Source organism: Podarcis tiliguerta (assembly GCF_965153285.1).
Source record: "Podarcis tiliguerta genome assembly, chromosome: 6".
Lineage (NCBI taxonomy): Eukaryota > Metazoa > Chordata > Lepidosauria > Squamata > Lacertidae > Podarcis > Podarcis tiliguerta.
Window position 1 is genome coordinate 77,541,503 of NC_139539.1, and position 26,125 is coordinate 77,567,627.

Genomic DNA, 26,125 nt, shown 5'->3' on the forward strand with positions numbered 1-26,125 from the left:
GTGAGGGTTCTCTGAGGTCACCTGTTTAAGCCAGAATACCTAACTCCTTAGATAACCCTGTTTTATTTTACAAACATATCATACATAAATATCCACATCCAGTATTACCACTAGTGCAACCCTGTACATGTCTATGCAAAAGAAACTCCCATTTAGTTCAAAATATTTACTCCCATGTGAGTTTATATAGGGCTGCAACAAATTCATCTTAGGTTCTGTTTGGTTTTTTAAACTTGTGCCTATATGACAATTTCCTAATCTACTCTTCGTTTTTTAAACCTATCCAGTTGCTCCAAAATTAGCTTTGTCTACTGTTTCTTCTGTTCAAGTTGCAAACCACAAAAGAGGTAGGAATTCTTGCATTCATACAGTGGTTTCCTAGCGTTTGTCCTGTGTTGTGTAACAGATTGCACTGTATGAATCTGGAATAACTGTGATGTGGTGTCTAGTATCATCCCATTAGTGAGCACAAATGAAAGAATTAAGCATTGCTAAGGACATGAACCACAAAAGGGGCACATAAAAATGATTCCTAGGCTGTGTCATGTTTGTAAGCCACCAGGGATATATTACTGATGAGCAGCCACTATATATATACAGTGGTGCCCCGCAAGACGGAAAACCCGCTAGACGAAAGGGTTTTCCGTTTTCAGAGGTGCTTCGCAGGACAAATTTCTCTATGGGCTTGCTTCGCAAGACGAAAATGTCTTGCGATTCTTGAGGGGTTTTTTCGCTCCCCACCCCCTTTTTCTAAGGCGCTAAACTGCTAATAGCCTTTTAGCAGCTAATCCGCTAATCCCTTAAGCCTTTAATAGCCGCTAATAGCCGCTAAACCGCTAATAGCGCTAATCCGCTAATAGGGTTGCTTCGCAAGACAAAAAAAACCGCTAGACGAAGAGACTCGCGGAACGGATTAATTTCGTCTTACGAGGCACCACTGTATATTAAAATCACAGCAATCATATTTTTGACAGAATTTATTATGAATGATATTGTAGCTGTTGGGGGGGGGGGGAGAATGTCCTCTATATTGTGTTACTAATTTGATACAGTAAATGAGAAACTATAATCCAGTACAGGCAAGTGAATCATGCAGAATTGATTCCATTATATGCCTTTGACAAACAAAACAATCATTGGGCAGTAGCCAGCTAAGCAGTTCCACTACAAGGACTTTTAACAGTAGAACTTCCCCACCTTCCCATCTCTCCACACAACCCCTAAATCTGCTCTGGAGAGTTAGCGGAACCCCTGAACCGATTGAAGAGTTTGAGAGAGAAGAGAGTGCAGTGAAAAGTCCTTGTGGAACTGTTCAGTTGCACTTGAATGTTATAGCCAATATATAACATCCATTCCCTGACCCCCACCCCACAGTGAAACTTTCTCAGACCATTTATGGAAACATGGGGTACAGTCCACCAAAAATTATTCTCACACAAAGTACATTGAAATGAATCATTGCATCATTTTTTTTGGTAGCTACATTTTTTTCCAGTGGAGTTTAACTGATGTGAGCAGTATTGCACCACACACACAGTAAACTGCACTCATCTTTTTGGGAAGTTGCTTGAGCATCCTCGGTTGTTTTGCTTAAGCAGAATTGTGTGTTTTTTCCTTGAATTTTGCTTTAAGCAAAATTTGGTGGCAATTCTAGCCTTGAACTTCCTGGTGAGCCGGCTGCATCCATTGGATTCCATGTGCCCTGATATGGTTTCAATATTTTATCAAAATAATGGAATTATATTGACATTTTAAAAGCATAGCACAATTGCCTTGACAGCTCCCAGACAGTATGCCCCAGCTGAGCATCTGTCATTTATAGACCAGAACTATTTTTGCTATTTTTCACTTCTCTATTTTATTTGTTTAAGCATGTGAACAACACATTGCAATATTTGTGTAAGCCAAGCTATTGTTCTCAATATGTCCTTAGTCATGGGATGAGAGTTGCCAAGGCATATGGGCTGATTAAAACAAAAACAACAACCCTTGACCTTTGTTTTGCCCCAGGAGATGGATAAATGACCTACACTATGAACCTGGATTATTTCTAATGTAGAAATTTTAAGCTGATAATGAAAAATATATTTGTTTCCATATTTATATTGTACAAGAGAAGAATAAGAAAGTTTGATATAGCGTGGGGACAGTGGCTTTAAAAAGTTTTTTATATCATCATAGGATAGTGTTACTACAATGGTAGCAAGAAATGGAAATGTTCGTTTTTGGGGATTTCCTTCCATTGAGCATTTTCAAGCCCTCCATTGCTGCTTCAGCTGCTAAGCGCAACCGAAAACAGAAGAGGTGGTTCTTCTATAGGAATAACAAAGTATTAAAAGAGCGGAAAGGAGGAACAATATTGCAAGGGATTTATTGCACCTGTAACTTAGTAAAGTGTAACCCTTTGGGAAGTGGACCATAGTCTGTTTTGTCCCTGAGCAGCTGCTGCAGTGGACTGAATGTTATATCTCTGATATAGCTGTGGCAAAGTGGGGCAAGTGGACCAGAGGCACTGCACAACATTTTGGAGCTCTCACATCCCTCTCCCTTCTGCTGTTTTGAAATTGAAAATCCCAAGTTCCACTCCCCCGCAATGGGCTGCTGGAAGGAAAAGTGGAGTTAACACACCATTTTTTTGTCTGTAATAGTACAACAAACTAAATCAAAAAGATTTAGTGAGAAAAGCTGAGCAGAAATCTCAGGGACAAATATGGAAGATGGGGTTAAAATCCGGCACATCCCAAGTGGGGGGAACCATCTATTTTCCTTTGAATTCTTCTGTGGTTGTTCACACCCCTAGTTACCACCACCAGGTTGCTCAAAGAGGCAGCACCAAATTGGGGGGGGGGGAGTGTCTTTTGTGTCTTCTGGCACTGTGGTGCGTATCAGAATGTTGGGAGATATAAATGGTGGCCTCTTCCAAGTTTCAACGAATTGGGGAGTGGGATTGTAACTTTACAGATAAAGCTGTGAAATGATATTAAGTTGAATCAGACATACCAACAAGCCATATAATTATAGGTGTATAAAGGTTCTCAGAAGGTTCTATATTCTAAGAAATTAAAATTATATCGAGATTTACCTACAGAATATTGACATGTGCTTGTATAAAGACAAGTCCACAAAATTTCCTTGGTTGCATGGATAGCCAATTCATTTGTTTCTTTTCTAGCTCAGTGCTACAGAAACTGTGCAGATAAAAGAAGTTTATGCCTTTCAACTTTTTGTTTTTATCTATTTTGTATCCGGAATAGGGTGACAGAGCTCTACCATTACCTGTAGACATGCTATTCCAGCAACATCAGAAATTCCCAGTCACGTGGGAAAAACCAACAACTTGGTTCTCTTCCACAAAGAGCATCACCTCTTTTAGTAACTGGGGGAACAGTTGTTCCCATTCCCCTAAGGCCATTTCAGAAACAGCTGTAGATGGCATTTCAAGTAGTTGATGGCAGCCTCCCTCTTCACTGCACCCAAAGCCCCTTTCATGGCACATCTCTGTTGTTCCGGAGCTTCTTTTGAACAATAGTAAAATGAGGTCCTAACCTGCTACTGGCCTAGCAAGGACGCAGGTGGTGCTGTGGTCTAAACCACTGAGTCTCTTGGGCTTGCTGATCGGAAAGTCAGCAGTTTAAATCTGTGGAATGGGGTGAGATGCTGTTTCTGTGTCCCAGTTCCTGCCAACCTAGCAGTTTGAAAGCACACCAGTGCAAGGAAAGGTAAACAGCATTTCCATGCACTCTGGCTTCTGGGAAGGTGTTCTGTTGCACCAGAAGCGATTTAGTAATCCTGGCCACATGACCCAAATGCCGTCTCCCTCAGCATGAAGCGAGATGAGCGCCACACCCCATAGTTGCCTTTGGCTGGACTTAACCAACCGAGGGTCAGTTACTCTTCTTCTTTTTACCTTACTGCCCTAGCACAGCAGGTTTTGTAAGGTGTCAGCTGCTAAGAACCATAGAGGTGGGCTGTGATATTTTCACTATCTCCAGTTCCTGATTTAAATGTAACACCCACCCCCCACCGCCCGGTTATCATAGTGGAACTATTCTTTTCTCCCCACAATATATGGTTTTTTTGCTGTAATTATGTAAATGTTATTTGTATGTCAACCAATTACAAAGGAAGTTTAATTGTTTTTCCCTCAGCCTACATCCAAGCACAGCTTGATTATTTCAAGACGTGTTCTTTGAATCTAAAGGACACAATCCAGCCATAAAATACTTTTAGGTCCTATTCATTTCAGTGGGAAACTTGCCTGGAATATAAGCAAGGAAGACAGTGGGAATTAATTCTGAATGAACATGGGAATTACTTCTGAATAAACATGCATAGGATTTCTCTGTAAATCTAACTGGCTGAAATCAATAGAACTTGTTTCATGCTTCGCATTGGCTAGATTGTGCCCAAACTGTTTATTTTGGTGATGCAGTTACAATGGTAGCATCACTTCCATTTTAAAAAAAGAATTCACATTGTTCATGCCTTATAGTAACAGAGGTTGTATAGTGGTGGTTGTCACTTGTACTGACTCGTATGCTATTTTAGATATTCCAAGCAATATGGAAATTTTTAGTACCTACTCTTTGAAAACAACAACTTTTAACTACCTCTCAATTTAAAATTATGCAACAGATTGTTGTTGGTTTGCAGAGTGGTGGAAATTATTTGCAATATGGCCTTAGAGTTTGGCCAATGGGTTTGGTGTGAATCATGCCAGAATGACAGGAAATTGCTCTGTTGTAACAAAAGCCAGATCCCATGGATGTTGGAGAAATGAGCATGAAAGTATATTGTGCATGGAATTTGAGGTTAAAATAGGGCAGGTGTATTCTTTTCTGGACAATGTATCTCTTTAAGAGCTTGGACAATAACCGCAGCTCCACAGGTATGTTTAACTTTACAGTGAAGAACGAAACAACACCTGTTCACTTACATTTTGCTTTGGGACTCTAAAAGGGACATATTACCTGTTTTAGCTAGAAACCTTAGGGCTGAGAGACCTGTGCTGTCAATCACAGTATTCCTTTATTTCTCCATCATATGTTACCTGAATGTCAAAAGAGCCCCTTTCCTTTGGCTTTGCTAGGTCCTACCCATACTGATTTGGTAGTTAAAGGTAGTTAAAGGAATATGTCCAGTGTCTGGGTTCTAAAGTGCCTGTCCTTGTAGGACTGCATTGCCATTTTTGCTTAAGAGAAGGCTGGCTTTGATAGGTAAAAGATACATGGCATGGCCAAACTGATGTGCAGAAAACTCTACTTTATGTTGGTGAGGTTCCCCATGAAAGATCCTCTTGTGGTGAGAGAAACCAATACTGCCAACCTGAAGTGAAAGTGAATGTGCGTCAGAAGGGCTTTATTCTTGTTCAGCATGTCCAAAATACTCTTAGTCATGTGCTTGAAAAGTCAGAGTCACTAATAAAGAGGCAGAGTAGGCGACATGAGGCAACATTATAATTTGCTGAGCAGCTTTGCCATTTCAAGGATCACGGCCATTAATTAGCAATTGACTTCGTACTTAACAATCCAGTGTTTTCCTCCTAAATGACTCTCTTAAATTCACAAAAGGAAAGAGGTCTGTCATGGAAAACTCCTCCGCCTTTATTACATGCATTAATTCCGTGTCCAGGAGAGGATAGTCATCAGACAGGACTCAATAGGTAACAGGGGCTCACTGTATTAAAAAAATAAAATAATTCAAGACAACAGCTGCTCAAAGCATAGCTGGAAGGACAGCTCTTCTTTATAAAGCTTCAATTAAGAAATTGAATAATTGATGAAAAACGTTTTTTTCTTCCAGGAAGTTCCAGGCTAATGTGGTTGGGGAAAGTTGCCTTGGGTTCTGTTCCATTCCGTTTTTTCCCCTTCACTGTTACAAGTCTCCCATCTTGATTAGGATCAATATCCAGAAGTTCTCTCCAAGATGGCCATGGTCATTCAGTCAGGTGAATCAGCTGCTAACCCAGTGATGAGCACGTTGCTTGATATGCCTGCCACCACTGGTAAAATGCCTCATAGGAACCTAGGAAGCTGCCATAAACCAAGTCAGACCATTAGCCCAATGAGTTCAGTCTTGTCTTCGCTGACTGGCTGCAGTGCCTCAACTTCAGACAGGGTTCTCTCCCAGCTCTACCTGGAGATGGCAGGAACTGAACCTGGGATCTTCTGCACACAAAGCTATCACTGAGCTTTTGCTCTTCCCCATAAGCACTTAATAAGAGAGTTCCGACTCTCTTGCATTGTCTGTATAGCCATTTCATGTGATAAGCTGACTGTGCAAATGCAGCATTCTTGCCTAATATAGTATGATAAGAGCATGGCTTCATCTAGCTATTTAAATGTAGACTGGTAATTCTAACTAACACTTAATTTGAAATAAAATATGGGAGTTATCACAGAGCTGTCAGAATTCTGTACTCAAACAAGAAAGAGGAAAATGTTGCAGCTAGTAACTAGCAAGCATAAGATTTTGGTCCAACACAGCAGAGACATAAATATGAAGGCATTGGGCTACATTTTTCTATCAGCAAGAGGTGATACCTGTCATTTGAATGCCTTGTCCCAGTGACAGATTTCTATCTTGCATTTTCCTTGACTTCTCCATAGCTAAAGAGTTAGTTCACATGTTGAATTTTTACTTTCATGCACCCGGAACCTGGTCTATTGAAGGAAATAAGTCTCCATGATACTCCAGGGCACAAGGTTTACCAAAACAGGCAGTTGCATGTACATCAAGCATCCACTTCCTTCTTTAGCTGTCAAACATCTTCAATCAGTATCCCCCCAGTTCCATTCATCCCGATTCATGATGGGCATTTTGAGGGGAACAGTCAGTGAACACGTGATGGCAGGCACCACACATTAAGGTGGAAATAAAAGTCATTCACATTCCAAGTGGCAACGCCACTTATACCACACATGTTTGTTTTATTTATTTAAGGATTTGTATCTCATCCTTCTAAGAATTCTCCAGGGCAGATATACAACGTATAGAAACAATAAAAAACCAAAGACAATTAAAAATTCATGTAAGCATAGCATAAAATCAGATTCTCCAGGGATGAATATGGTTTTAAAGGCCTGGGGAAATGAAAATGATTTCATCTATTGCCAGAAAGATAGCTGAGTCAGTGCCCAACAAATCTCCCCAAGGAGAACATTCCATAACTGGTGCATCACCACCAAAAAGACCCTTCTCACCTCAGATGGTGGAATACCTAAGGGAAAGTCTCTGAAAACTACCTTAATGTATGTGCAGGCTGAAGTAGAGTCAGGTGAGCTTCAGGTACCCGAGACTTAAGTCATGCATGGCTCAATTCACTAATTCTTTGAACTGAACTAGAAATTGATTGGGAGCCAGTGCAGCTATTTAAGCACTGATGAGGTATGAACCCAACGCCTATTCTCATCATCTTACTAACTGTATTTTGAACTAACTAAAGACAATCAAAGGCCGCCTCATATAAAATGCCACAAAGCAATCTAACCAAGAAGTTACAAGAGAATGGATTACTAGGACTAGGCCATGTCTGTCAGAAGGGGTCATAGCTGAAACGTGTCAGCTGCGGCAGAGGGCACTCCAACCTGTGGAGGCCACGTGGGCCACCAGAGGCAAAGGTGGACTAATAAGCACAGCAAAGCTGCAAATGTGGTCCTTCAAGGGGAGGAGAAGCCTATCCACCCAAAAAAGTGCATTTAGCCTTCAACATGTATCATGAGAAATTCCCAATAATACATTCAGCTTCTGGCAAAATCACCAAGGTTTTTGTATTTATTTGTTTTTTTAAAGGAGGCTATGATTGCACATTGTGCAAAAGCCGTCCCACAAAACCCATGAAAGGTTTACAGCTGCAAATGCTTCTGCTCCATTAGACCTACAGGTTATAATACTACTCTCAGTGCTATGTAATGGATGTCTAATCATTCTAACCTGCCTGAAAAGAGATACCACCTCCATACAGTCAGACATCTGTGGTTGTCCATGTACGCTACTGTAATGTTAATTAACATGTTGTGCTGCTGTTCATTCATAATCTATTCATGCTTCATTTATTTTTTTAAAAAGAGCATGTGAATTGCTATAACTGCTGCAGAATACCCTTTGTGTACATTTTTGTTCTTCCTTGCAAGACTGTGAATGCTTCGGCCACTCCAACCGGTGCAGTTACATCGATCTGCTCAGTGCATTCATTTGTGTGAGCTGTAAACACAACACTAGAGGGCAGCACTGTGAGTTGTGCAGGCTGGGCTACTACAGAAATGCTGCGGCAAAACTGGACGATGAAAATGTATGCATAGGTCAGTTTCATTCTAATTCTGGCGTTTCGTTCTCTGCCTTTTTTCAGCTGTTCAGACTTCTTTAGTACAAAAGCGAGACATTTCCCAACGTTTCTCTTTGTTGTACCAGCTGAGCCAGAGTGAGCTTTTTCAATGGAGAATCTGCTCACCTTACATGCATTTGTTCTAAGCCTTAAGCGTCTAGTTTGAATAAGGACTACACAGGGTTGTGATGGCCATGCCTCAGTATTTTAGACATTTTCCCCCTTCAAAAAAAAAACCCTTGATATTGCCAATTGCTCTAGGTCTAGACCCCTAAGAAATCACCAGTTCCCAACAATGCATCCCAAACCCGCCATTACAGCTATTGAAACACCAGCATGAGATTCCATTGGAGAATCTATATAATTGGATCAAAAACTACAGGATTCGCAGATCACAGTACCCACCCATATGTAGCCCAGTACATAGAGTGCAGGTCTTCAGGACCCATAGGTGGGCATAAGACCATGCTAAGTGGGTCATACCAAAGCAAGACTCCTCAACCAAGCCTGGAGACTGCAGCTCCCCGTCCCCTTATGTAAGAGCTTTTCCTCCCCACATTGCCCCTCCCAGCCTTACTGCCATTTCCTCCCCTCTCCCTACTGGGAACATGCTGCCTGGCTATCCATCCCATTTTCCATGGCCCCAGAATGGGTTGTGGCCCAGAAGCCATGGGATACCTCTCCATAAAAAAGAGGGGCTGGTATTGTTTCTGTTGATGTCACTGGTGGGGCACTCGCTCAGGGCAGGAATGAATCCAGGCATCCCCAATTCTAGAGAGCAAGCCTTGCAATGTGAGGGTTTGCTCACTAGTAAGGACTGCTACTCCACTGCACGCTTGACTTGGAGTAGAAGGCTTGGACAGGAACAGCAGGGGATCCCACTAGAGCTTAATGGGCAACCATGCCTAAGATATTCAATTCTGGGGGCGCCCTCTATTTTGGGTCCAGTCCCCTTGAGATTTTTATAGTTCCCCATCACCTTTGATTATGAGCACGCATAGATTTCTCTTGCTGCAGCTGGATTCCCAGAGGAGGGTTACTTGGGGAGTAAAAGCTGCTTGGGTTCAGCTATGGTAGGGCTTTCCTTTTTCCTTTTTACTCTCAGTTTAAAGTTAGTGCATAGGTGTTGCACTGCTGTCACCTGCAGTCCAATTTTCTGAGGACACTTCCCAGTATGTGGGGCTTTACTGCCAGGAAAATGTGCCCATATAGGGTTGTGACTTTACAGCCTGATTTGGATTGCTATGTGTTTACTGGAGAGCAGATCTCACAGGATTATCGAATAGTTTCAGTCAACTCATTTGTTCATTCAGGAGTAAGATTGCAATGCCGATCCCGCTGACCTGGGAATATGCCCCATTGAATTCAGCAGGGCTTCCTTCTGAGTAGACATGGCTAGGGATTCACTGCAATGCTTGCTTTATACACTGACTAGGTAGCCAGGCATCTTGCACACTCAGGCCTCTTATGCACCTGCCCCCTGCCTGCCAATAATACTTAGAAGTAAGGTCAATTTAGTTAAATGGGACTTACTCCCTATTCAATGGCTGAGGACAGCAGCAAACAATTGCTGTGTAGATTAGGTTGTGAGGTTACTGAAGCATTTTGATTTATTCTGTGTACATTTGATTTCAGGCACATTGATACAAGGAGAGGACAGATAGGGAGGTGGGGGGGGAGAGAGAAATTCATCTACAGAAGCTGACAAAAGAAGGAAAGGGAGCGGAGACTCAGCTCTCCAGATTAATTCATTAATCTTAAATTAATATGCAGATCTAATGCATGTCTACTCAGAAGTAAGGCCCATTTATTTTAATGGGACTTATTCTCAAATAAGCATGCAACTTTAGTATGTCAGGGTTGATTTGGAATGCAGATTAGCTTTATTTAGTTGATTTTTTAAAAAAGAATTATAAGATGGCAAGACTTTGCAAATTAAGAGGGGGGAAATGGTTGTTGTTTTGAAATGACAACTCTTGCGTTGATTCAGTGAGGGAAAATCTGGGGAGCTCCTTCAAATCATCACCCAACACAGGGGCAAGAAAGAACACCTGATACCTGTATTAGGTTCTGAGGGTGCTAAACCTCCCTGAGAAATCCTGCTCATTTTTATTTCAGGCAAGTTGACATGAGGAAGGGGACAAAGGGCACAGAGAGATGAATTAAAGGCGGCAGAGAAGGTGACACAAGCTGGAAGAAAGCGAGGAAAGAAAAAGCCAAAAACGAGAGGGAGGGAGAAATGTAATAGTGAGCAGGTAAAATCAAGTAAAAGGAAGAAAGTTTGAGAAGGTGAAGAGAATGTAGAAGATGGCATGTGCAGAGAGAAGGAGGAAACAGACAGATTGTGAAAGGTGGTGACAACAGATAAAGTACTGAGAAAGTGCAAGGAGGAGGCAAAGAGGAGATGGAAGAAGAGAGGAGAGGAAAACAGAAGCAATGCAGGTGATGGAGGACAAAAAGTGCCAGAAGGTAGGGAGAGGAAAAGGCAGCAGCAAGGGTAGAGAAATAAAGGAGGTGACTCGTTTTATTGGAAGTGATAGAAATACTTTTTTGGTAACAAAACACAAGCATGAATGACTGTGCTGGCTTGTCCTCTTGCTCAATATTGACCACAGCCCCTGCCCCTGAATTAAAAAATAACCCAGAAATCAAAGACAGGATACAACTATTAAAAGGGTTCAAAAGTTTGACCAACAATATAGGAAATATTGGTTCACTTTTATTGGGGAAAAGAGAATAGTATTCTGATACCCCAAGGTTTGATATGTGGTGAGATACTAGCACTATTAAACATAAATCAAAAGTGAAAATGTGAAAGTGGATCCCATGTTCTTAAAGTGTGTCTTCAGTTTGGACTGGTTGAAGACCCCTGTAATAGAGCAGTCACAGAATATGGAACTGATTTAATTCCAGTAAATTCCATTGTATGAATGAGAAATCTGCTCAAACCTACAGAATCTGAAAACTTTATTAGCATCTATGTATTCAAGAGCAATGTTGGTACTCCTTGTTTCTGTTCCCTTATTGATATGTGTAAACATACGCAGGAATGTTCAAAAGCAAAGTAAGATTGACCACAGGGAAATATCAGGCGTAAAGACCAGCTGCACAAAATAATGAAAAGAATGATTTTAAAATATGCCACAATATGCGCTCCTGTAAACCACAAAAAAGGTGGAAATTGGCAGCTATTTTCCATTGTAGAGTAGATCCCCTGGAACAAGTTTGTTCACACAGCCCAATGCATACTAGTTTCCATAGGCTGCAATGCTTTAGACAAAACCTCAATCATAGATCAAGATTACTGAAAACTGAGCTTTGCCCAAATCCAAATGTAGAGAATTTCACAAAATAGGGTCACTTCAGGTGTGATGAACTTTCAACACACACCATCCACATGCAGGAAACTCCCCTGCAGTTAACACACTCCTAGCTTTTTTACCACAACTCAGCAGGGTACCAACTGTGCATAGAACACGAAAAAGAAAAATCTGTATTTAGGATCTGTAATAATGTACACATAGAGTTCATGCAATTTCCTGCACAGAAGAGTTGTCCATGTAGGAAATAAATCCTAAACCAGCCCTTTAGACCAGAATACAGTTCATAAATTGGACTGACCAAACCAAATTCAGCCTACCAGTTCTGTATTGTAGGCTGCCAGGGGATAGATAGCCCTATTTTTTTTTTATTTTTGCAGCACAGCATTATTATAATTGTTGCTGTTGATACTGTTTTTTACTTTATTATCCCACATTTTTGTCCATAGTAGGCTGTCATGCATACAAATTCTGCAAGACTGCCATAAGGTCATGAAGTTAAATGTGTTTTCCTAATCAGCTATCAACTCCAGCTCCTTGCCAATGCACGATTCTGTGCACATAAACTATAGATGGTACTTGTTTGCCAATTCCTTTCTTCAAATGGAACATCATTAGTCAAGTACAATATATAGCATAGTCTCAAAAAAAATATATGTTACACTACAGCAACAACCATTTCCTTCAGACATTGTTTAGGGAGCATCATTGTCAATTTCCCAGATCAACATTTATCATAAATATAGCCTCACTCTATGGTCATTATCTACCAAATTGTCTTAAAACCATGATCTGCTGAGGAGGTTCTATGTTGTTTTTTAATTGCACATCTGAGACCGCTGTATTGTATTACTTAAACAAACGAACTTTTGTGCTTGGATTAGAATTTCCTTTATCCACCACAATGCCTTCTATCATTTATACAGAGAGTTTTTTATTTTAGCAATTTAAAGTATATTTTGTGCAATAAAAATACAACAGATCCACATTAATCTATTTTTTTTAAATAATCAGGGTAGGGTGAGGGGTCAATCACAACTTATTTTGCTCTCGTGCACAATGTTTCAAATACCTTATTTCATAAAGAACACAGCATCCAGAAACATGCATGGACATACAATATAATGCTCACATCCCTTTTAAAGTCATTTGGTGCTAAGTGAAACGAAAAGATTGATTCCTTTGAACTTAATTATGCTGCACTAATACTAACTACGTGTGTATGACAAGTAACAAGACAGCGCTCATACTAGCCTGCTCAATACAATTAACACATCCGACAAGCACAGGTCTTTTAAACAGAGCATCATCTGCTAATTAGCGCTTGATAGAGACAAGGAATTATCTTTCTGATATCAGAGGTATGTGCCTAGCTTCAGAGATCTGTGAGGAAGGTACCTCATAGTTTCCTCCTTTTGAACTGGAAAGGGGCAGGAGAAAAGGGCACCAGTACCCCAGCTAGTGGAGTCTGAGGGGGCTCATTTGGAGCAGCTCTCTGAAGCAGGAGGGCAACCAATTGCCTATGTAAGAGTTTTGGATCAAGGCCAGCAGGGAACCTAACTACCTGTAAAGCTAAAGAACTGGCTAGACTTTGAAAAAGCCAGCTTAGAAGGAAGGAGAGATAGAAACTTGAGTGCACCAGTGGCAGGACCCTGGTCTTCCAGACAGTGGTTCACTGAGAAGTGCCAGGGCTCTATCTGGAAATCATAGCTAAGGGCCCCTTTCTTAAACATATGGAGATGTTGGCCCAGCTCCCACAAAAATCAGCACCCTTCGATGATGGAGAAACTTTCTCCTTACTGTCTTCAGCAACCTAAGCATCAGAAGCAAAAAATTTTAGGTTCCAGTGGTACCTGGGTTTTTGCATTCTGATTAGGCACATCGAGTGATTGCATTTAACTGTTTCTCATTGGCTTCTGCACCTACAGTCGTGTACAGAAGATTCATGATCCTGATCCTATCTATCTGCATGTTTGCATTCATAGAGAAAGCATTAGTATGAAACAGGTTGCAACAGATTTATAGCCACAGCATTGTCTCCCGCCCCCCCCCAATTGTGTTCACACTTTCCTGTTGCCATATCACATGACTTGCTGCAGTGGTGTGTAGGTTAATGTTTGGGGGGTACCTCCTGGCTGCAAAGGGGCAACCACAGAACAGTAATTTATATGGAGATACAGTGGGCAGCCTCAGCACAGATAATTTGGTTTGCGTTTCTGTACAAAGCCAGGACAGCAAAATGTGCAAGCAGCATTTGAAGGTGCATAGGAGCAATTAGTTGTGTGATTGATTTCTTGTGCTGCACAGGAAGGTATCTTGTGTCACACTAAGATACCTCATTTGACAGTTCAGGAATGATCAGCCATGCTGCATATGTGGGCAGCATGTCCAGTCCTTAATACTTCCTTGGCACATAACTCACTTTGCACGAGTGAAATCTGCCTGGGGCTGGATCTAGACACGTCAAAGAAGCGTTTCAGTTAAATACGTTGTAAACTTTGTGTGAGAAAGCGGGTTGGCAAAAAACGGAACTCCACATCGGCATCTGGTGTCACAGTGTTAGAATACAACGCATATAAAATGCTCTTTCTTTGCCAAGGTGAAATACTAGCACCATTGAAGTCAATGCTAAACTTTTGTTGACTTTGGCAATGACAGAATTTCTCCTTCCATTTGTTAAACGAGGTAAAGGCCAATCAGCTCTTATTTCCATGTAAACATCTGACTTTAAATACATTTATCCACCTCTGACAATCTTGGTTCTGAAGCCATTTAAAAGTAAGTTCTGAATATCAATTTCATTCGAAATTGTCCCTTTTTTCTCCTGTGACATACCACATGGTTAGATGCCTTTGCCAAGGGCAAAATTCTCAGTAACTTTGTTAATGTATTGCAGATAACCAACTGACAGAATTATCATTATTTCAATTGGCACATTTTTCCAAACCACCACCAATAGCACTAGCCTACGTTCTTTTGGAAATGCCATTTGTAATTTGTAAGGATTGAAATCCTGAGCAATAGATGCAATATTTGCTACTCAAAACATTTTCCCCTTAAGCTTCTCCTCCCCCACCCCCCATTTCTATTTGCAATGTTAAAATATTCTCCGTTTCCCCCTCCTGTTTTGTCATTTCTGATCTCAAGGATTCATAATGAAATCCCAGGGAATAAATCTAAATGGAATGATTAAAAGAAAAAATAGAGCTGTTCACCCAGCATGGTCTCCAAATTCAAAAAGAAATACTCACACTCTTTGCATTTGATAGCAGATATCAGGGGTGTTGGGAAAGTTATTATTAACTTGAAGTCTCAATTCTATCTACACAAGTGTATCTGCAATCAAAATCAGATCCTCAAGGCACTACCAGAAGTGCAAACAACAAGATAAACAAGGCAAGGATATATAGGGAAGATGCGAATCACATAGCATTCCAGACATTGACAACCTGATTTTTATATATATGAAAAATAATGATTTGCAATAGAATCATACAATTGGAAGATACCTAGTTGGTCATCTAATCAGAGGCAGCAACCAGCCTCTGCTTAAACACCCCCAGCATGTATACACTGCAGCCCCAGGCCAAATCTGACTCCCCAGTTGCCAACCAGGAAAGAAAAAAAAAAACATGAACAGAGTGTGACTGCACTGCATTTATAGACTTGCCAGCAGCCTACTTGGGGGAGTGTCAGTGGTAATCTGGCCTGCCATTATTACAGCAGCACCCCCACCCTTCCTGCAACAAAGCATTCCAGAGATTTAGAACCAATAGGGGTGCGAGATGAGAACATACATTTCCTAGAAATAAAATATGAAAACAAAATAGGTTCAATAAAACTGACCCAGTGGTTTTTATAAGAGACACGTTATCACAAAAATTCATATGGTCAAAGTTTGTGCATTTCACATCTGTATGTTTTTACATTCAATGCGGTAACAAAAATGACAAGCTTGGGTTTAAGTTATTATTGGCCAAGGCTCTGGGACACTCTCATTCATCTGCTGCCCATTGAGTTCTCTCAAGTAGGACATTGTGGCATAACTTAAAAGGTGTACTAACATTGCAGAAGAAAAAAAAATACAGCCTGTAAACTCCAATCACTAAAATGCCATGAATAAATTAAGCTGATGCCCATAAACATAAAGGAAGACTGCCTTGGAAATTAGTAAAGTGCATTTATGTTGCCATTTAGAAAATATTCAGCATCAAGTGTGGAGTCTTACCTATTTTAATAATTTAAAGTGAGCTTTAACTTGATGGTCTATTGATGTTTCCTGAAATAGCAAGCTGTCTTAACGTTCATTAAAATGATATAAAAACGTGAAGAACAACTTGTAAGCGCTGTCACCGTTAGTTACTTCCGAGGACTTCATTCTTCACTTTATTTCTGCTAATTTTCTGCTCATACCACCATGGAAATGTGCCATTAAGGGTGGTATCCCAACTAAACAGTTCCACTAATGCAAGTACTTTTGGGATCTAGGAAGCCAGACAGTTAGTCCAGCTTGCTTACTGCCTGGTAGTGGCTCTCTGGTATTTCAAGGCAGAAGGTCTCTCCTAGCTCTACCTAGAGATGCCAGGGATTGAATTTAGGACCCTCTGCATGCAAAGGACATGCTGAGACCCTTCTGGAGGGCTGGGGAAGACCTCAGAAAGCCTTGGGATAAATGGAGGGAGCAAAGTTTCATTGCACAGCAAAAGTCAATTACACTGGTAGAACTGCTTAACTGAATACCACCCTAAATGTATAGCAGTAGTCTTCAGTAGTTCAAGCAGGGACCCACCTTTAATCAAAAACTGCAACACAGGACCCACTTTCAATCTTTTTATCATATCTTTCTCACTTCTCCTTTGTCATTTTCTTTTTTTAAAGTAAACAAACAAACAAAAAAGAATTTTGTGGTGTGTTGTAATGGAGTCATTGCTGGGATCCACCTCGGATTGGGGGTATGACTCAGTTATGGATCCCTTTGCATTAGTTGAACACTGATACTCTCAGTGCTTCCCAAACTTGGATCGCCAGCTATTTTTGGACTACAACTCCCATCATCCCTAGCTAACAGGATCAGCGGTCAGGGATGATGGGGATTGTAGTCCAAAAAACAGCTGAAGACCCATGTTTGGGAAACACCGTTCTAAACCAATGAGCAAGTGGACTTTCCAGCAGTCTGCCGTTATCAAACCATCTTCCTTTATGGTTAAACTTGGCCGCTGTTACCCCTATCAGTAATGAATGACTTTTAATCTTGTACTCCTGTACCAAGTTCATATGTGTTGTCTTGTTTCTGCAGAATGTAACTGTAGCCGTTTTGGCTCAGTCCATGATCGCTGTAATGAAAGAGGAATTTGTGAGTGTAAGCAGGGAGCAACAGGGCCTAAGTGTGATAAGTGTCTGCGGGGATATAACTGGCACAACCAGGGTTGTCAATGTAAGTAACTGCCCTACATCTGCCCTCCTCCTCCTCCTCCTCCCCCTCTTCCCCCACCCTTTGCTGCCTGCGCTTCTCTGTGCCAATGTGTGCAGTCCCTCAGCACTTTTTTTTTAAAAAAAGAAGAGAAACCTTTCTGCAAGGTCTCAAAACTCCTTCAGCCTGAAGTTTAATGAAAGCACTCAAAAGGTAGCAAATTGGCTATGCAATTTCTTTCGTTTCAACATTCTGCGTATGTGTAGTGCCCTCTCCCTTTCCTTCTGCTAATGCCTGGAGAAACCTTTAACTAAGATAGCACATATATGCACCTTGTCAGCTACAATCAACTAAAGTATGATAAGCTGTATCGCCAGTATCTGGGTTCTAAAGGCATATTGAAAACAGAAAGGTGAGAAGAATTGTGCATGTACGTTTATTTCGTTGCATTGCCCTTTCCTAGACCCTAGAAATTTTAATTAATCTATTGAGCTGTGACTTTCTGTAGCAGGCTTAGGGAACCTCCAGGTGTTGCTGGTCTTCCACTGCCTACAGCCCCAGCCAGCATGGCCAGTGGTCTGGAATGGTGGGAATTGTAGTCCACCAACATCTGGAAGGGCACAGTTTCCCTCTCCATGCTCTACAAAGCCCTAACTGTGGATGTTCTGGTTTACTATCTATTATCTAACCATTCAAAACCCAATACTAAGAAATGTGACAAAGTTCGTTTGAACTGTAGGAGACAAATCTGTGTAGCAAATCTTTTTCTGGATCGCTCCAATAATACAGTGCTACTTGTTCATTTTTCCAATAGAGCAGGAGTGGGAAATGTGTGGTTTCCCCCCTGTTGAGGGTTTGCAGTCACTTGGGAGAAGGGGTAATCTACTTGGAGGAGGGGTTGGTCATATGCAAACACTGAACAGAATGGGAGCCATTGGAAGGCATTGACAAAGGTCACACACCATATTTAATGTGGCATAAGTCATGGTAATTTGTTAAGGGTGCTGAGAGGCATTAGGATGGGGACACCTCACAGAGCCACAATTCCCAGCACCCTCAATGAACTATAGTTCCCAGGATCCTTTGGGGGAAGCCATGACTGTTCAAAGTGGTAAAATTGTGCTTTCAGTGTATATGGATGTGACCAAAGCCTGGGAGGAGCCCAAGCCTAATATTGGCAGGGACAGAGCTTTCACTTTTCTCCAGATTCCTCCTTGCCATTCACATGAAATTAGGCCAAGGACCATATGAAATTGTGTCCCAAGGTTGCCCACACAGAGAAGCTCCTAAGTAAAGGTCTGCTTACCAAGTGGTTCACCAAGCCGTGCAGATGTAACATGTTTCAAAGTCACAAACATAGTATTCTTCAAATATAATGCAAACCATGGTTAGCTTTAAACTGGAGCTTTAAAGCAGGTTTGTAAACCATCATTAAAGCTAACTATGGTTAAGTGTTAACCTCAGTGTAGAGATAATGCTAACGCCAGTATATACTGGAAAGGGAAAGGGGGAAGGACTTTTAAGTAGGAGAGAAGAGGGAAGGGGACTAGTATATGAGCCAAAGGGGCACACCCATTGTTGAGCATGGGAAATATTATCTGTGCCACTGGGCCAATATAGTGCAGCCTTCCTGGTGCTTGAAGGTGCATTTGCAGTGCAGGGTGGGCGCAAAAAAACAGGAGCTTAATTGAGAAGTAGAAAGAAGAATGGATTTTCAGGTAGGTGAAATGCAATTATCCAATTAGAATTCATCAACTTCTATAGTCTTGCAGTGGAAGTCTCTGGAGCAGAGTGAGCTATTCAGAACAAACATTTCATTAAACACATCTTGCCTAGCTCTCCATTAGTGGATTATCAAGAACAAGCTTTGATTTGATGTGTTCATTACTTGATGTTGCGTGCTTTATGCAAATGTACTTCCATTTGTGCCTTGTTTATTGGCTATTTGCCAGTTTCACCCTGTGCAATTCCCCTCATCTTCCAGCAAGCATGCAAAATCACCTTCATCTTCTAAAGTTAGGGTGCATCCTAAATCTACAATGGTGTACTAAAGGTTACATGATTTGGGCAACCTTTAGGCAAGTTAGCATCAATATCCTGTCCCTCCATCCTCCCCCACCTGGAAGTGGGTTCCTGCAAAGTAATAATTGTCCCATGCTACCTCTGTCTGTACTAAGTACTAAGTGCAGTGCAAGAATAGTTTAGGGACTGGTGTGTCCTTCAGTAATTTGTAGCTTTGGCACATATGCAAAGGTAAACTTGGCAGCCTCTGGCGCTCTTCCTGGTAGCTTGCTTTGAATGTAGGGGCATTACATTGTTTTGACTAGATGTCATTTGGAAATCTCTTGTGATTATCTTAATACTACACCCTTGCTCCTAGTGCAACTGCTGAAGGTTCCACAAGATCTAACAAATACTGCTGTATAAACCCCTGATTTCATTGAATTGCCTCTCATTTCAGAACACCACCTTCCCTCAGAATGCAAGTCCCTTCTTTCTACTCATTATACATTTATCAAACATAATGGAAGACTACTCCAACTCTAAAGTTTCATGTATACCTATATTTCCCATGGAAATATGGCCCTTTAAGGTGTTTGACTTTGACTGCATCACATACTAAATTTTGATAATGTGGGAGACAGCAGAGACAGAAGGGAGTAAAGGAAAGTGGGGATTCCATGACAAGGGACAAATGTAAACAAATGCAGTTTTAGCTACTCAAAGTTCAATTAAGTTGGGGGTATTGCATACAGCATTAGTCTAAAGGCAAATCAATATGCAACATGAGCTGCTGGTAGAGGTTCAAGTTATGGTAAGCAATAACCCCTGATAACACTGGTTCTGTTCCCAATGCCTATGCAACACCAGGTGAAACCTCATTTGTCTTGAATCTAAATATTTGCCAGTGCAGTAACATCCAGTTAGATTTTGATATATTTTTAGGTTACTGAGAGGCTGCTGTTGTACTGTTTCTGATTTGTTTTTATACTGTAATCTGTCCTGAAACCCCCAACAGTAAATAGAGTTCAAGGAAGGTGCAAATCAACTAACACTTTCCCAGAGTTCTCAGTAGACCAAATGTTTTCTGAATTCATTTGCGTGTTTTTAAAGAGAAATAGCTGTGCTGTGCCAGATACAGCTAATATCCTTCCTTATTTTGATACCCATGCATTCTATTAGTCTAGGTTCCCACCTCTCTTACACTTTAATTTAGCAAAGGAGACATCATGCTCTATCAAGGTCCACCATTTGTTACACATTAATAGTTGCCCAAAACTGCAACCGGATTGGGACCTTGGCATGTAAAAATAGCTGCTATTGATTTGCTTAAATTCACACTATTTTCAATTGATCAACACTTTGGATTGAATTAAGCTATAGCCCCTGTTCCAAAAAAGTTTACTTAGCCAAGACAAGAGTCAGACTAGGGTTTCAGAGGAGGCTACAGGAGGTTCACAGACAGACAGATGAGTGGCCAGAAAATCTGAGGTGGTGTTTTCCCCATAAAATATATATAAAAAAACCATTATATATATTTCACCAGGAACTAGCCTTCAAATTAGCATGAATTTTGAAGTGTTTTGATGTCAGCTTCTGCTACCTATAGGTCTTCTGCATGATTCCCTATTTTTCAGTCCAGGACTCTGTAAACTTTATAATCAGCTCCTTTTCATGTTCACTTCATTTATTTCTCCAGGAAATTTATTATAGTAGTACAGAAAATTACAAGAACAGCAACAGCAGCAACATCTCTCTAATGTGCTATAAAGACTCCCGAAAGATTACTTGCATGAGCATGCAAAGCATACACTCAATATAAATCCTTGTCTCAGCTGAAACTAAGCCATAATGACAACGAGTAGAATATGTGCAGCACGGGCAAAGTTAATGAAGACAGAGCCAGAGAACTGGTGTTATGCAGAACGGGGGGGGGGGGTATTCTTTTTAAGGCGGAACCCAAAAACAGGGAAAAGAGGGGGCAGTGGGTCTGCTGTGAGGTGTGTGTTACAAGCTGTGGCTCTCTCTCTGTGTGTGTGTGTGTGTGTGTGTGTGAGTGAGAGAGAGAGAGAGAGAGAGAGAGAGATGCATGGCTATGTCCAATGTATAGTGAGAATAAGGAAATATAAGGACCCATGGCCTCAGTCACACTTGCATCTAAGCATGCATATGAACTTAACAAACATATGTAGTGAGATATTTAGTTCAGAGACAGTGTGCAATGGAGAGGTTACATTTTACAATAGTATGTTGGAAAATCAGTACTTGGATAAAAGTCAAAAGCTTAACATGAACAAAACGTACAGTTTATTGCAAAAAATATATAAATATTTATTACTATGCAGTCTTCTGCTGTAGGAAGAAGAATTGGCAAAGCAAACGGCATGTAAATTGGATTGGTAGTATGTTTTTGCCTGGGGCAGAAGGAATGGTGAGAGACACCAAATGAATAAGTGGAACCTAATTGGCAAGAGGAAAAAGGAGGGGAACGAGATTATGTGTTACTAGCAGGCAAAATGCAATAACTGGGGTCAATGTACTTTGATGGATATGCAAAATGACAGTGAGGCTGATCTCAGAAACAAAAGATAGTGTGGAAGGTCCTTTGGGGTGAAGTCATGGTCAAGGGAATGGGCCTGCCCAGAGAACCCTACAAACACTAGCTGTATTTACAATAGGCACATGCATGTTGAAGAGGAGTCCTTGCTGTTACACCAACCTAATGCAATTTGAAATTTAGCCTTCTGTCATGAATCTAAGTAATTGTCCCTGCTCACATGGTTGTGTCATTCAGACACAGCTGCCAATTGCATAGGATGCATAGTGGTTCCTTGGTGGCTGCGGATATGTCTAAAACATACCTTACAGAGCTCTGGTTCTGCCCAAGAACTATCCCTCCAGCACATTCCCCTGTAGGCCAAGTTCTCATCTGCATAGGCAATCTGCTTCTGCAAGGCTCAACTAGATGTTATTTTATGAGACTATACCTATGAGGTTTCTGGTGTTAGAAATCTGTAACATGCTTCCAAGGAGACCTCCTGTATCAGTGCAGCATAACAACATCTGTGTGCCATGGCAAAACAGGAGGTCTCTGTGCAAGCTACTGCATGGGCTACAGCATCTGACAACTCATCCAGATCTGCAGAATTCTGGATTCCATTTAGGTTAGTTCCTTTGTATATGTCTGCTGCCATTTGATTTAATTTATTAATATTATGCTTCAAGGGCCAATAATGTTCATGCAATATCTTATTTTACAGATTTTACTTACTATTTTAATTTGATGTTAAGATTACAAGCCACAGGACACCTAATTCATCACATGCACCCATGGACCTCTGCAATATAAAGTTGTTACTGATTTACTGATGTGAAATGTTCAAGGCAAATTTGTAACCATAGACAGCATGGATGGAAGATGTTACCGAAAATTGACAGTGGGTGTTATCTGCTATCCTGCTGTTAGTCGGGGGCAGGGGATGAAAGTGTCCATTCAATAAGCACAGCTGGTAGGGTCTGGGACCAGGGTTGCCACCAAATTTACCTACAGCAACATTTTATGGTAAACTTGAAGGTTCCTACACAGAAGAAATCCCAAGGAATTTTGAAGGAAGCAAAGAGTTTTAGTAAGTTCTTTAAAAAAAAATGTCAGGGGTGCTTTACATATTCCTTGTATCCCTATTGCAATGTCCTTTCTTATGGTAGCAGAGATGACCCTTGTGAAGATAAGATTTATACCAACGAATCAACACCCTATAGCGTTTTTTATCTGTGTTGATTCTACACTACTAGCTGGCAAATATCTTAACAAAGAAGAGCAGACAAATAAATAACTGCATTGCACATCTGAGGATTTCTTTTTCTGATATGTAGATAGAAACAACTTTGAAAAAATGTGGCACATCACCTGCTTTAACATTTCACCTGGAGGGAATCTGTTGCACATTTCGATGCATTCAGGTGACTATGTAACAGTTTTTGAGTTTTTCATTTGTAATATTACATATTCCTATGTTTCAAACAGAGACTAGGAAATATGGGGGAGGGGAAAATCAGAGTCAGAATTGCTAAATCTTAAACCTCTCAGAAGGCAGCTTCCAAAGCAGTGACCCCAGTAGAAGCTTCGATGGAAGTGAAGCCCAATGTGACAGTGAAGCCTCTATCTCTCTTTCTGGATGAGGCACCTTTGCTCTCCCTCCTAGTTTCCAAATGACTTTTCTCTAAAGCTGCTGGTAACCCAGGGACACACACACATCCATGCTCCTAAGTCAAGTAAGAGCAAAAGCTTTTCCAAAACGGCTGGAGTGCATGTCTGCATAAGAGGACACAGATGCCTTATTCTCCAAGAAGGCTCCCTTCCAGGAAGTCAAGACTCCTTTGCCAGATTATATAAAGGAGGGGTGGGAACCTATAGTCCTCCATACATTTTTGGACCATGACTCCATCACCCCTGGCAAAAGCTGGCTGGGGCTTGTGGGAGTTGTAATCCAAGACACCTGGAGATCCACAGGTGCTCTATCCCTGGTATAAAGCATCACTCAACACCAAACACTTCCAGTGCCTCTGAGTCTCATGTCTGGCCTAAGCCTGTAGTTTGGGGAGCTCTCCATGGTCCTGACTCTTATCTGCCTTTATTGCATTTCACCGCATCTAACCGGAATATACCCACAGACTCCAGCCTGGAACAGGAAGAGGGTGTGGTTTTATTAACACTGAAGGCAGAGCTATTTGCAAGTTTCACTTGGGGCAAGTGTCTCCTAGTGTTGCAGATTCAAACACTGTTCTGCGTAATATTAAGTGCTGAGATAGCTGGCTTGCATGGCAATGGTTAAGATTAAGAAACAATGGTTTGCCTAAAGCCACTCAATGAATTAATGACTGAATTGAACTTCATGTCTGGGAGTTATCAGCTCAGTTCTCTTAGACATTTCACTTCACTCATAACCATGTATTTAACCTTTCTATGCATTTGAGATCATATATGACCTCAATGGGATATAAAACTGTAAAATGTTTGCCCCCTAACACGTGTGACTTCATTCTGCCTGTAAAATGGAATAGTTCATTATTTGGAGGTGTTACAAATCACATCCTTTCCCTACAGTGCATTTTTTATCCCAACTAAACTGAATTAGGGATGCAGGCATGAAAAACTGAACGTCTATGGCCCTGTTGTGAAAATTCTCATTTAAGTGCAGAACATTTAGATAAAGTGTTAAGTATTATTTATTGTATTCATACCACCAATATATAAAGAAATTATCGTTTAGACATCCCAAATTACATTCCTGCATACTTCTAAACTGTGCTCTAAACAATAATCTGTAATACAATTTTTTGTTTTGATAAAGATGGCCTAAATACATCTCATTCTAACAAAGCAAAACAGGAAGACTTAATTTAGTTCCATTTGACAAAATAATATCAATAAAGTGTAGTAGTTGTTTTAGTGTAGTGAGTTAAATGGCACATTTGTTCAGCTCTCACTATGATTTGTTGTTGCAGTGCAAATAAACACTAATTTAGCCACACAGGAAACTTTTATGTCTGACACTTGTTGCAACACTCTAAGTTGGAAAAATGTGACGGTATCCTGAAGCTGCACTTATGAATTTGCCATCAAATCTTTTAAGGGAAGGCAATCTAGTGGAGTTATTATATGAGGGCTTCATGCCAATTGGAGAACAAAATGTGTCCCAGGGGCTGGTTCAATAAGTTGACTCTGGCCAGGAGATACATTGGTCTGCTCTAGTAATGCTGTTCTTATGGATCTTAAAAAGACAACAACACTTCATTTCCATACAACCTCATATGTTGGCCTTGCATCAGTCAGAGTATAATGTGTTGCCATGAATGTAGTAATGGGGCACCATACTAGAAATGCAACTAACAGTTACCTGTAAGACTTCAGTATAGACAAAGAAGCATAATTTTTCACATCTGTTGAGGTAGATGTCTCAGACAATGGTCCCAGTGAAACATGACCTTTTCTTAGGAGGCTGTCAACTCCCCTAGATTGTCTCAGCAGAAACAGAAGGGGTTTTTCATGCCCTCTCCCCAAATTAAATAATACAGTTTTATCCGATGCAGTTGTCCCATTAGCACAAAGACTTCCTCCTGCACATCAGGACTCCCTCTCCCTGTGCGCCTTCCACCCACCCCCAAATCTAGAGGGGAGAGAGAGAGGGAGCCCATGGTGGGAGTTCTTGAACTAACAGGATGACTTTGTTAGAGGCAACCCATAATGTTTGGATGAAGTTTACTGCTGGAGGAGAGGCATTCAGCTTTGCTGAAGGTCCCAAGCATCTCCAGTTAAAATAACTTTTGGCTGCAGGCCTAGGAAAAGCCCCCTTTCTGCTTCAGACCTAGGGGTCCACTGCTACTCAGAACAGCACTGGACTAGATTTTATTTCTTGCGTTTAAAAAATATTCTGTCCTGACCTTTAACATAAAAGTTTTCGGACAAATGGCAGTTTCATATGTTCATTATGTGTTTGTTTATCCATATCCTTGCAATCCCATCCCCACAGCCAGAGACTCAGGTTTAAGCCAGGAAGCTCCACAAGGGTACTCGCTCAAATTATGGTGAAATATTAGATATACCCACTCATAAGTGTACAAAGATTACAATCCAAGGAAAAGGCCATCTTGCTTTATCAGCAGAGTCACATGAGAGTTATTTTCACTTCTGTCGCATGCAAACAATAATGAATGTATAAAAAGTTAAACAAGGAGCCTGTTTCTTCTCTTCAGAAAGTATAATTTTTAAGCAGTTAATACTTGATGGCTTGGTAATAAATATTTCAATACAAGATATGGCAATCAGAAGTAGCTTGGAATGAAAATGCAAAGAGAGCTTAGAACAGAAAGAGACAGAGCTTCTATTAGGTGCATGAAATAAAACAGCTTGAAAGATTAAAACAACAATTGCTATGTTGGACTGCAAATCTATTGAAGGGGAAATTATAATGTTTATTGAGAAGAATTATTCATTGCTCATTTGAGCAAAAGCAGGCATGGGCAGCTCATATTGTGAAATGACAGGTGGGCAGACATTACTGTAAAAGTTTG

General features: G+C 40.9%; 1 protein-coding gene across 11 annotated transcripts in view; it reads left to right on the top strand.

Annotated features, from left to right (window-relative positions):
• NTNG1 (netrin G1) overlaps positions 1-26,125 on the top strand; it is a 203,985-nt gene that overhangs the window by 161,786 nt on the left and 16,074 nt on the right. For 2 of the 11 annotated variants that reach the window (XM_083445203.1, XM_083445205.1), the window contains one exon: positions 16,940-17,077. The exons of 2 other annotated variants lie outside the window; for them this stretch is intronic. In XM_083445203.1, the coding sequence (XP_083301329.1) occupies positions 16,940-17,077 (138 nt within the window). Of the gene's footprint in view, positions 1-287; positions 348-8,132; positions 8,301-16,939; positions 17,078-26,125 lie in introns of all 11 variants that reach the window. 7 more of the 11 variants (XM_083445199.1, XM_083445196.1, XM_083445201.1 and 4 more) reach the window with 7 other exon arrangements.